The sequence below is a fragment of the Myotis myotis genome, unplaced genomic scaffold, assembly GCF_014108235.1.
Source record: "Myotis myotis isolate mMyoMyo1 unplaced genomic scaffold, mMyoMyo1.p scaffold_m19_p_16, whole genome shotgun sequence".
Classification (NCBI taxonomy): domain Eukaryota; kingdom Metazoa; phylum Chordata; class Mammalia; order Chiroptera; family Vespertilionidae; genus Myotis; species Myotis myotis.
Genome location: NW_023416320.1, coordinates 27,093,155 through 27,106,618, shown reverse-complemented (window position 1 = coordinate 27,106,618; position 13,464 = coordinate 27,093,155). Strand labels below are relative to the sequence as shown.

Genomic DNA, 13,464 nt, shown 5'->3' with positions numbered 1-13,464 from the left:
AAGTATTTCGATAAGGTAAATATAGCTTTCTTCATAGCCTTTAAATTTTACAGATTAACACTATTTGCTTATTTTATTTTGGTGTCTTGGCTTTTTAAGTGATGTGGGTGATTTCTCTATCAGTTAATCACTTTGCTTGTTATGCCCATTTAATGGTGAAGTCAAGAAAATGATTCCTATAACTTATATTAAATATAGTAGTTTAAAACATTTAAATATCTATTTAAAAGTTTTTGGGTTTTTTTTTATAAGCAATGATATATGACCTGGCAATTTTAAGATCTTTTTTTCCTTTCCCAAGTACCTTTATTTGGAATTATTTGTTTTATTATTTATCATCACATCTTTTTATCATTTGTAGTCTCTTTGAAGTAATGTTTCTCATACCTCTCATTTTTTTAATGCTTTAGAATTTCTAGTATACAGTTTATGTTGGGTGATAGCAGAATATGTTAGTTGTTTGGGCCTCTCTGTTCTTTAAATAATATACTGAAGTTCCTCTTGGTAGCATGGTAAAATAGTATCTACTCAGAATTTGGTAGCATGGTTTACTTGAACCTTGTTGATTTATTATCTCTATAGAAAAAAATTTAAGTACCTTGGATTTAAATTATTAAATATATACTTTTTAAAAGTTGGAGCTATAAGAATAGTCTTTTTTTTTTTTTATTGATTTCAGAGATGAAGGTAGAGAAACATCAATGATGAGAATCATTGAGTGGCTGCCTCCTGCACGCCCCCTTGTGGGGATCAAGCCTGCAACCCGGGCATGTGTTCTTGATCAGAATTGAACCCAGAACTCTTCAGTCCGCAGGCCAACGCTCTATCCACTGAGCCAAACAGGCCAGGGCTAAGATTAGTCTTTTTATGTTTGACAAATACGAACCATTTAGTTTCCTGAAACTTTAGAACAGGAAATTGAACCTCCAATTTGGAGAAAATTTGTAGTAGAAATTATTTTGTCTTAAAATCATGTTAAATTAGAAAAATAGAAATCATAGGTAAGTAAACAGATTGATTATTATATATAAAAGAAAATGTAAAGGTTTGTCTACAGAATAAAATATTAACCGTTACTGAAAGTGTTCTCATTTGTGGAAAAATAGGTAACTTTTTTGTTGCTTTTTTTAACTTGAATTATCTTTGGCATAGTTTTGAGTATAAGTTGTGGTCTAAAATGTTTAAAACAGTTTTGTTTTAATCTACGTATTGCTAATTAAAAGTTTTACCTTGTTTTCCCTCCACTGACAAATAATTTCTTGTCAGTGATGAGTGCTTTTTAGACCAAGTTGTTCATATATTTTGCTTTTAGATACATCATCAACATTTAATTTGAAACATAGATCTCTTTCCAAAGGACCATATAAAAGCAAATCATCTCATTCTACCTGTTTGTTTGTTGTTTTTTACTCTCCTGTTTATTTACTAAAACTAGTCTTGGATGATTAGTCTCTCAGTGGGATAAATAATATTATCATCTGTTCATAATTTACTTTGACCTTGCTGGCTATTTTCTTGTTGCTCAAGATTTTCTATGTTGTTTGTCGTTAAACTTTATTTTGTTAGTTTTGGACTGATATCTCAGCCTTTCTAGTCATCTGCATAGATAAGAATTAGAAAAAACAGGCCACAGATAATAGATGAGCTGTCAGGTGGAAATTATGTTAGGACTGCTGGATACTGAGGAACTTTCAGAATTATAATATTTGAAAAAAAATCGGAGTTCTACTGCCATCTGTTTGGATTTATTTAAGTTTGTAGTAAGCTGTTACCTAGCATATTTTAAATGCCACATGACTGGGATACATATACTTGCATTAAAACCAGTGTATATCTAGTATAGTATAGATAATACGTTTATTCAAGAGAAGAAATGATTGGTAGGATAGTTTCTGCTAACAATATAACAGCTGGTACCTTTAACTGCTGGTACCTTTGTTTCTCCTGGTGTTTCAGTACATTTCCCCATAGGAGAAAAATGTATCCTTTCTCAGGTTCCTTCCCTGTAGGACTCTTCAACTACTTTTCATTTGACAGTTATCAAGCTCCTCTAATATGCCAGGCACTGAGCTAAAAACTGGAGAAAGATAAATTAGACACCCTCTCCTCCCTCATTTAAGAGTCTTATATTCTAAGTATAATTCTAGAAAAAGGAGCCAATCATAAGCCTTAAATGTGGGTTTTGCTTACATACTATCTTCATAACTAATCCTGTATAATATCAGTTGACCAGTTGCTATGGCATGCACTGACCACCAGGAGACAGATGATCTGACCGGTAGGTTAGCTTGTTGTTGGGGTCTGGCTGATTGGAACTGAGTGAGATGGCTGGACACGCCCTGGAGCCCTCCTGCAGTCCCTCCCTGGCTAGCCAATCTCCCACATCCCTCCCTGGCCCCGATCGTGCACCAACAGGGTCCCTCAGCCTGGCCTGTGCCCTCTCGCAATCTGGGACCCCTTGGGGAATGTTGGAGAGCGGGTTTCGGCCTGATCCCGCAGTCCAGGCTGACGGACCCCACTGGTCACAAATTCGTGCACCTGGCCTCCTGTATAAAATAAACTCTATTCTTAAAAGTCCTTATGACAACACAGGCATTTCTCCCACATTGCACTTGTGTAACTAGATTTGTATGTAATGCAGTCATTTAGGGGTCATACTCTGCCTTGTAGATTGCTTTGGGTTGTAACTACTTGCTGATCAGGAACCAGCATTTAAAAGAAAAGAAGGGACTTCTGGTTTCCAGTTCTGCATATAAGGAGCTTGGAAGTCACTACTCCATTGTAACAAGTAAAAAGCTGAACAGACTGAAAAATCAACAACTCTTCTTGGATCCATAAGAGAGGGAAGACACAAGGTAAACCACTGTCCTATGAAATTAGAGAGTCGGACAGGTGGATATAGGGAGTCAAGGTTTATTGGAGCAGAGACTCACAAGCAGAAACTAATGTGGGAACTAGTGCCTGGGTAGGAAAACCTGAACTGTAATTTACAAAATTCAGGAGGCTCAGTGTGGACAAATCTGAGACTTAAAAACTCCAACGGGACCAAGTTATAGGGGGTCTCCATCATAGAGTGAGATTTAGCTCCAGAAGCCAAACCAGGTCCTCACAATAAATATTGGAGAAAAATCTCTTCGGCTTCTGGCAGGTTGTAGGGAAAAGGAACCATTTTGAAATATACCAGGGCACTTTGTTGTTCTTAACAAGGTACTTATTTTTAGTGAAATAAGTGACAACAATGTCACTCTCAGACCACAATGAAATTAAACTAGAAATAAATACAGAAAGGTAACTGGAAAATCCCAAAACATGCGGGGATTAAAGAATACACTTTTAAGTAGCACATGGGTCAAAGAAGAAATTTCAAGAAAAAATATTTTAATTAAATGAAAATGAAAGCACAACTTTTCATTTTGTGGGGTAGGGTGAAAGCAATGCTTAGAGGGAAATTTATAGCATTGGATGCATATATTAGTAAAGAAGAAAGCCTGAAAATCAATACTCTAAATTTTCAGTGTTGGAAATGAGAAAAAGAAGAGCAAATTACATTCACGTAAGCAAAAGAAAATAAGAAATCAAAGTGAAAATGGGAAATCAATAGAGAACATCAATGAAACCAAAAGTTGGTTCTTTGAAAAAGTCAATAATATAAGCCTCAAGCCAGGCTAACTAAGGGAAAAAAAAGAAGACACAAATTCCTAATATCAATCATGAAAGGGGGGACATCACTACTAATCCCATGGAAATGGAAAGGATAGGAAAGAAATACTATGACTAACTATGCCTATGAATATGATATCATAGATGAAATGGACTGATTCCTTGAAAGAAAATATCTGCCTGTTCAGATTGTCTGTATCTTGCTGTGTGAGTTTTGGCAGGTTGTGAATATGACAAATTGATCCTAAACTTTATATGGAGAGGTAAAAGTCATAGCATAGTCAACTCAACATTAAAAGAGAAGAACAAAGTTGGAGGGCTGATATTACCTTATTTGAGACGAACTACAAAGCTACAGAAATCAAGATAGTGTGGTATTGGTGAAAGAATAGACAAATAGATCAGTGGAACAGAATAGAAAGCCCAGACATAGAACCCCATAAACAAAGCCTTCTGATCTTTGACAAAGGCAATTTTATTACAAAGGCAATACAGTGGAACAAAGATAGTTTACTCAATAAATGGTGCTAGAACAACTGGACAGCCACATGCAAAAATGAATCAGACACAGACTTCACATTATTCACAAAAAATAACTCCAAATGGAATGTAGATCTAAATGTAAAATGCAAAACTATAAAACTCCTAGTAGGTAATATAGGAAAAAACCTGGATGGCCTTGGTTATGGTATGTCTTCTTAGATAGATACACCAAAGGTTTGATTCATGAAAGAAATAATTGTGAAGTTTAAAAATGTCTATTCTGTGAAGACTGTTTGGTGGTTTCTTACAAAACTAAGCATACCCTTACCATATGACCCAGCATTTGTGTGCCTTGGTATATACCCATAGGAGTTGAAAACCTACATCCACACAAAACCTGCACAAAGCTATTTATACCAGCTTTATTCATATTGCCAAACTTGGAAACTACCAAGATACCCTTCAGTAGTTGAATGGATAAACAAACTGTGGTACATCCAGACAATGGAATATTATTCCTTGCTACAAAGAAATGAGCTATCAAGACATCAAAAGGCATGGAGGAACCATAAATGTATACTACTAAGTGAAAGAAGCCAATCTCGAAAGGCTACCTACTGTATGATTCCAACTGTCTGACATCTGGAAAAGGCAAAACTATGGAGACAAAAAAACACACAAAAACAATTGGGGCCGAGACTGGTTTGGCTCAGTGGATAGAGCATTGGCCTGCGGACTGAAGGGTCCCAGGTTCGATTCCGGTTGGGGGCATGTGCCTGGGTTGCGGGCACATCCCCAGTGGGAGATGTGCAGGAGGCAGCTGATCGATGTTTCTCTCTCATCGATGTTTCTGGCTCTCTCTCTCTCCCTTCCTCTCTGTAAGAAATCAATAAAATATATATTAAAAAAAAAAAAAAAAACCAATTGGGAAGGGATGTTGGGGGAGGGATGAACAGGTGGAGCACAGAGGATTTTTAGGCCAGTGAAAATACTCTGTATAATATTATAATGATGGATGGATGTCATTTTACATTTGTCCAATTCCATAGACTGAACACCACCAAGAGTGAACCCTAGTAACTCCAAATGGACCGTCGACCTAAATGTAAAATGCAAAACTAAATGGGTTTGGACAATTATGATGTGTCAGTGTAGGTTCACCTTTGATAACAAATGTACCACTGTAGTGGGGCATGTTGATAAATAGGGGAGGCTATGCATGTGTGGGGGCTGCTATATATATAGGAAACCTCTGTACCCTTCTCTCAATTTTGTGAACCTAAACTGCTCTAAAAATTAAAGTCTTCAAATATAAAAGACAAATAAAAGGAAAGGGGCATTTGCTGCCTACCCTGATGCTTTGAGTGGCTCACCATTTCACATATCAGAACTGTATGTTAGAAAAATGATAACGTGTGTAAGACACTGCTGACCTATCATTAAGCTGGTAGTGACAGGTACGGGATGATTTTTGAATATAGCAAGAGATAAAGAAACTCTGGATTTGGCTGTTTGATATTTAGATTTCATAGCTATTTTAAAAAGATTTGATTACTAGAATTCCTATAGGAGAAATAACTTTGTTATTGCAAATTTTTCCTAAATTGCTTTTATAGACGTCTCAGTAGACTCTGATGCAATTGTTTTTAAAATGTACACCACCCCCCCCCCCTTCCGCTTTAGGACCAAAACTCACATAAATAGACTATATTTTTAGAATCACTGACTTATTTGTTTTTGTTTTTTTGTTTCCATGATCACTCTTGAGGGGCACTGCTAATCTGTTCCCCTTTGAATTTAGCTATTGTTAGAAAATGAAGTGGCAGTCCTGCAGCTGTTAAAGACAGATTTTCCAAATGAATATACTAGGGCTTTAGGATATTTAGTCTCTGTGTTTTCAGCCCTAAGGCATAGATAGGATAATGCCTTAGGGGATTGCTAACTAAGTGACTCTTCGGAGACAGTAATTTTTACAAAAGGTGCCGCCATGGGAAAGGGTCTCCCTGTGGGGATGTCCAGGTCTTCAGCTCTTACAGGATCTCTCCCCAGTGACAGAAAGGAGGTGCCATTTAAATGTACACTTGAGCTCCTATGAAAGCTCTGTCAGCATGCTTTAGAGTGAGTGATATTGGAGAGAACGATGTTGCAAGGAGAAAGAACCCTGGGGTGCAGAAATTGAAGAGGTTTGTTTATTTAAATCATAGGCTAGTAATGAAGGTGACCATTTGTTTTTTTAAAAAAGAAATGAAGTGGCTAGTGATTATGAAAATATATTTGAGAAAATAAATTAAGGACTCACATTGTGATGCTGTTAAGCTCTTTTCTCTTATATCTGGACAACAATATATCTTCAGCCAGTGAGAGATAGAATGTACTATGAAGGAGTATTACATAGTGATTAAAACTCTGAGTTTTAGAATTAGGCAGATTTGAGTACAAATATCCTCCCTGCCACTAACTAGATGTCCCAACATTGCAACATGTCATTTATCATTAAACTCCAGTTCCTCATCTATAAAATGGGGCTCCTGTGTGCCGTTTATGCATATTCTTGTGAAGAGCAATTGAGAACATGTGTATCAAGCAGTTACTGCTGCAGCGCTTAGTCAATAGCAGGCACTAAGAAATAGTGACGTTGTGACGTTGATCACTGCTTTCCCAGGCTGAGATTAAAGTATTGAGGAGACGATGTTACTGCATGTACTTACTTTTGGAATTTAAATGTTTCTGTAAATTAGATGCAGATGAGAGAGCACTGTGATTTTTACATGATTCAGTCATTACGTAGGAAAATCAGTTCATAAAACAAAATTTGATTTGTTTGTATATAATATTCAAAATCATGATAACAGTTGGAAGGATAACTCAATCTGTAACTACTGTGAGTTTGCATTAAAAAAATATGACTTGCCAAAACCGGTTTGGCTCAGTGGATAGAGCGTCGGCCTGCGGACTGAAAGGTCCCAGGTTCGATTCCGGTCAAGGGCATGTACCAGGGTTGCGGGCACATCCCCAGTGGGAGATGTGCAGGAGGCAGCTGATCGATGTTTCTCTCTCATCGATGTTTCTAACTATCTATCTCTCTCCCTTCCTCTCTGTAAAAAATCAATAAAAAAAAATAAAAAATAAATGACTGTATAAAATAGTTGTTTTATTTTTGCTCTTTACCAAATAGAAATCTGTATTGTAAACTACAGTAAAGTCCATATTTTCTAAGATGAATTGTTTTTATACATGCAGAGGAATATTTCATTAATGATTAATATTACACCTACTTGTTTTCCAAAACATGATAAGTAAAGGTTAAGAGAACGATAATTATGACTCAGTTGTACTTTTAATAATTATGATAAGCTCAAAAAGACATGGGATATAGAATTCTAGGTTCATTATAATTTTAGTTATGAAAATTTGCACACACTGAAAGACTAGAGAAAATAATACAAAACTGATAGTAACAGTAGATTTTCTACTAAGCTTCTTGGCAGCCAAGGAAAAAAGGAAAAAAGGGGAACTGTAGTTTTCGTAGATTAATATGTTGGTGAATTTTCAGGAGAAAATTCACTTTTTTCTTGCCACTAAATTATGTAGGTGAAGTTACCCTGTGGTTTCTGGCACTAAATTATATAGCTGAAGTTACCATGTGTTTCAATTATATAGGTGAAGTTTGTATGTTGAATGGGTAACACAGTGTCTTCAACCATAGTTTTAAAGAAAGAATTATCATTTTTGACCTTATAAACAACCATAAATATAGTGAAGTTTGGCAATTAATTATAGTGTGTCCCAAAATTCACGCAAGGAGTAATTTTGATAGAAAACACAGGTTTATAATTAAAAATTGTAAATTTTTTATTGATTCATAAAGTATACAGTATAGGGTTATGTATGGAATAGCACATCGCGTAAATGGCCTCCACGGCTTTGCTGGCACATACACAAAGCCGTGGTCTTCATTGGTCTTCATTGTCCCTGCTCCTGGGCCATAATTGGTACTTGGTAATGCTTATCAAATTGAAGGGATTGAAATCAAAGGGCAACAGATATTAGAATCTGATTCAATAAACCAAGTAAAATTAGGCTTTTATTTTTTTTTGTTGTTGTTAATGCTCACGCAAAATTCAAATCTTGCGTGAATTTTGGGACACCCTATATAATGTGTTGAAGGCCTTTCGTTGTCATAGGTGCTAATATAGGCCAGGTGTAAATGCTTCCTGGGGTCCTTGCTTCTAGCAGAATAGAACCCAGGCACCTAATGTCATCTTCAGACCACCTCTGTCAAGTCTTAGCTTTCTCAGTGGTACCTGGTAGGAACTGGAAAGCAGTTTGTCAGTATTTTAATAGAAGTGGAAGTATGGAATTTTATGGCCATTGGCAAGAGAATAAAATAGGTATTTCTTAGTCACATGTAAACTTTTTCTTAGGATACAACATAATCTCCTTTGTGAGCTGTTTTGTAGTTGGATTTTTCAGACTGCCTTTTTTTTTTTTTTTTTTTTAGTTTCAGAGATAGTGGAATCCCAAGTGATTTTAAGTTATGAATGAAGTCAAAGAAGGGAAAATATTATACTTCTCAAATTTGCTTTGTAGGTAGTAGAAGCAGAGACTTAATGTCAAGCTTCTGTAAATTGCTGGAATAAATTGGGCACTTTATGAGTGAATAAGTTGAATTTTTATTGTTGTATTGATCTGCATGTATAAAGAGGAATACTGAGTAAATGGATTGATTCATTTAAAATAGCTCTTCTTGAGTTCTTTGTTATAGATGCATTATAATCCTTTGAAATAAAATTTATAATAGTTTTTCCTTTATCCCGACAGTAATGTAATGTTAACCTGAAGAACTTACTCATACCTGCTTATTATTTTCTACTCTATTAGATAGGCAGTGTCTGTTTCCTGCGCCTTCGAGGCTCTTCTTGGAGGCTAGGCAGCCTCACAGCAGAAAGAGAATAAGACCTGTGCCAGGCCCTTTGCTCACTTTGCACCTGAGCAAGTTATTGAAGTTTTCCGAGGCTCCGTTCTCTTCCTGTAACTGGCAGTAACACCCACCTTACAGGGATGCTGTCAAGATGGAGGGTAAAATGTGGATAGACAGGAATCATGTTGTCATGATGGCGTGTAAAGTGTGGAATGCAGCAACCGTTCTGTGTTCCCAGCCCCAGGCACTTGGTGTCAGGACTTCCCACAGAGAATTCAGAGGCAGCCTTGAATCTTGGGAATGTTTTCATTGAATACATGTTGCCATTTGACATCAGAAATGCTGACTGACAACATTTTACCAGCCAAGTTCAAAGAAGTAGATTTCCCCCAAAGCTTTGTATAGGCTAGGTCTCCTTCTGTAATAAATATCTTTTGCAGTTGAGCTCTTGCTGATATTTTAACAACCCACATGCCATAGCAAACATACTAATTTCAAGAAAGCCTGAGGAGGAGATCTGATTCTTTTTGTCCAGGAGTCCTGTCTGGGCTCTTCTGTTAAACTTCTGGCATTTTGTGACCTGCAATACCTCACCTTAGGCTCACAAAGTTCCATCTGGGGCCCTTGATGTGCAAGTTCTCAGTTGAACAATTTACATCTATATATGTCCTTTGCCTTAACCCTAAATTGCATAATCCCGAGCAGACAGGAAAGGAGGCCCTGGTTCCTACACACCAGGCACTAGGTCACGAAGAAGTGAATATCACATGGCCGCCTTGTATATAGCAAAGAAACGAGGGCATATTACCCATAATAATTACCTTGACCAGGAAGACGAAGGAGCAGGAGACGGGTGGGGAAGAAGCCATGGTTGGGCTTGTTTTTCTATTCTCGGCCAGCACAACTCACCTTCACTCTGTTTTAATATCCTTCTACTTTGACCCTATGTCTCTTTTATGAAGAAGTCAGCCACCTTCCTTACCTCCAAGTGTCCATGGTTGTCCGCGAAATATCAGTTAAATCTGGTATGGGAAATGAACCACCCTTCATGTCTCTGGAAGAGATGGAGCAGATGCAGCCCTTGGGTGGCATGGTGCCTTTGAGTACATCTTTCAAATGTTTCCTAAGATCACTCTGACATGGGAGAAAAATTATTTTTCCTCTATGCCTCTGAGTTCTGAGCTGAGGCACCTGTAATAAAAGACAGATAAACAAGAGAAAAATGTATACCTCTTGTACACGTGGGAAATACCCAGGAATAAAATGAGTAACTCAAAAAGCTAGATTTAGAATTTAGGCTTAAATTACATCTTAATAGGAAAGAGAGAAGGGGGCAGAATAAATAATTTTTAGGAAACATGGTGATAGGTGGGAGGCAGTTGGTGACGAAGTTTGTATGGGTGTGGTGGGGACTTCCAGTCTCTTTTCTTGTGATGAGTCAGTCCTCTCTGGTTGAAGAAGCTCCTGAGGAGGGGTTATGACAGTTGGGTCCTTTGTGGAGCACCTGTCTTTTGCAGATGAGGGGAGTTCAGAGAAAGCCTGCGCCTGCATTTGCTGTTTTCCAGGTGCCTTTGGTTTAAAATGATCAATTCACCAACTGGCGTATGTGGGTGGCATGTCCTGTGCCCTTACAATAAGTAGTCCAGCATTCAAAACTGGCATATACAAAGGTCCTCTTGAAAGGAAGCATTCCTAATTTCAGCTCAATTCCTTAGGTATATGTAGAAAAATGTATAAGATCTAGAAGTTTTATAATAAATACTATATTCTCCTTCCCCCTACACAATCTGTGCAGTCACAGGCATTTCCTAGCTGCAGGCTTCCCCACATGGCAGCATTGATAATAACTATAGAATCCTACTTTTTCCTGTCTAGTAAAACTTATAGGCTGGCTTTCCTTTTGGCCTTTGCATAAATTAGAACTATTTATATATTTTTGGTTGAAAATAAGACCCCCATTGTCTAAATTATGTCAGGGTAGCTCCTAGCTAACATAAGAATATATTATATGATTTAACGTGATATCCAAATTGGTAAGTCAGTGATAAGAACTTTCCTGTAAGGCTTTTTAAAAGATCACCAGCCATTTCCATGTCATACGAAGTTCCAGTTAGTCGCACAGTATTTTAAATCATAGTTCACTTTTGTACATTTCTGGGGGGGGTCCCTGACACCTCGCCCACTCTAGTTCATCTTTTATTCTAATCTTGCTTCACATCTTTGATAACTTTCGGCTAAGGCTGTGATATCTGAGGGGAAAGTAGGGCAATAAAACAACTTAGATCATCCCTCTCCTCTTACTCTGTACCTCTGTAGAGAAAGGCAGGATCACATTGACTAGTAGATGCTGGTAGCACCCAAAGGTTGTTTCCTGGAGGTCCTCAGACCAGGAGAGGTTGAAAGACCAGTTGAGGAGAGGGGGTGATATGGGCCCCATGTGCCCACTGCTCGTCCCTGCACCAGCTGCCTTCACACTCAGTGCCTCGGTTGGCTTCATGTTAACATGAAGTGTCTTCATCCCACAACTTCTAGAGCCAATGAAGTGATGGCGCTGGAATGCCAATCCCTCTCTCTCTGCTAAAACTCATGCTCTGTTCTTATTAGAGGGGGAAACATGTCGATATTCTCATCCTTATGAGGTAGTTCAAAAATCAGAGATTGGGCAAGTCACTTGCAGAAAATAGGGTACAGATTGTTTTCTGTCCTGGAATTAACAGTGATATCTGTATGTAATGAGAGCGAAGCATGCACACTTTGTGGGTGTATATGCAGTTTATTTTCTGGAGCAGAGCATCGTGCCCTGTCTGTACAATGAGAATAGTATGTGTCCGCTCTGTGATTGTTCTGGGGTTCCATGAGCCATCTCGGCAGGTTTGCGCCTGTGCAGGGCAGAGTGTGTGCTCCATAACAAGCAGCTCTACCAGGTGTGGTGATTCTATATGTTATTTTTGGGGGTTTGTTTTCATGTGCTCTTGTGTTCACCCCCAGATATAGGTACCTGTATTTTCTGACATCGGGGAGTGTGATTTTCATGTATCAGTCCACGGGCATGGAATCATACTTAAGTGGTTGTTTCAACTTCTTAGATTGCAGAAGAGGCAGCACCGGTAAACAAGGCTTTCCCCAAAGTGTAAAGTAGACATCCCCCATGAGTAATTACATTGCCTTGTAATCGAAAGCAGAATTACTTGTTCGTGGGTGTAATGACTTTCTTGTGTATTTTAAATAGAGGGTTGGAAATTCATACAGTATAGGCACTTTTGAAATTGGGAAAAGTTTTGTTTTCTAGGACTAGTTTATTAATTTTTAGATATTAAAGCATATGACAGTATATATTGTACTTTGATTTTGAAAGAGATTCTTTGTCGTTTAAATGCTAATTTACCTTGTTATTTTATTTTTTAGGGAATATCTTGGTAAACAGCTCCAATCTGAGCAACCTCAGAGTACTGCTGCCCGAAGCTGAACCAACTTCCCATGTCACCTGTGATGGCGGAACACCTGGAGTGTCAATTTCAGTAGTTAAATAACTCATTTTATTTGTAATTTTCTTCTGCTGTGTAGCTGTTTCCACTGCTGATTTCTAGTAAAAGTGTTTGCCCATTAATCTGTATAAAAGTAAATGCTTTCTGTACCTAAGGAAAAGATTACTGTTACATATATTGCTTGTATTTCTATATTTATTATTCTCTGGAAATGAATATAGTTATTAAAGGCTTCTGACTCCAAATATGGTTTTCTCTTTATTCTTTCTTACTTGGACTTTAATAAGCTGTGGTCACTGGTAGCTCCAAACAGGTTGCCCAGAGCCAGTCACAGATAGCAGCTGACATTGGCCTGCACCAGAAGCCTTGTGAAGAGGTCCAGAACCAATACAACCAGTGGCCAGTTCCAGACAGAAAGAGCAGGATTCAGTAAGCTTCTCCAGCAGCTTATCCACAGGGAGATATTGGCAGGTACCAAAACCTGCTGAGGCAAATTCAGCTTCGTGTGATCCGCACTGGCATAACAGCTTGCACGCCTGTTGGGTGTTGAGCCTCACTGGCAGCCAGCCTGAGGGTTGATCCCACGCACAAAAGGGCCAATAGCAATCAAGACTCAATTACTGGAGGGCCCACAAAACATGAACAAGGGACATTCTTAGAGTACCCAGCTCAGTGATCAGGGAGACTGCACCGCTGGGTCCCACAGGTCACCTTCTACATAAGGCTACTCTTACCAAGACGGAGTCAACAGATCTTCCTGTTACATAGAAACAAACACAAAGAGGCAACCAGAATGGGGAGACAAATAAAAGCCCTGGAATGGATGGCTTTACTGGTGAATTTTTACCAAACATGCAAAGAAGAACTAATACCTATCTTTGAACTATTCCCGAAAATTCAAGAGGAGGGAAGACT

At 38.1% G+C, this 13,464-nt stretch overlaps 1 protein-coding gene across 8 annotated transcripts in view; it reads left to right on the top strand.

Moving 5' to 3' along the window:
* Positions 1–12,794, top strand: part of ATP6V1H (ATPase H+ transporting V1 subunit H) — a 79,187-nt gene extending 66,393 nt beyond the window's left edge. For all 8 annotated transcript variants that reach the window (XR_004972477.1, XM_036338217.1, XM_036338215.1 and 5 more), the window contains one exon: positions 12,470–12,794. Coding sequence is in view for 7 of the 8 variants with exons in the window: in XM_036338217.1 (XP_036194110.1) it covers positions 12,470–12,530 (61 nt within the window). In the remaining variant the exon portion in view is untranslated. The remainder of the gene's footprint in view (positions 1–12,469) is intronic.
* Positions 12,795–13,464: the final 670 nt, after the last annotated feature.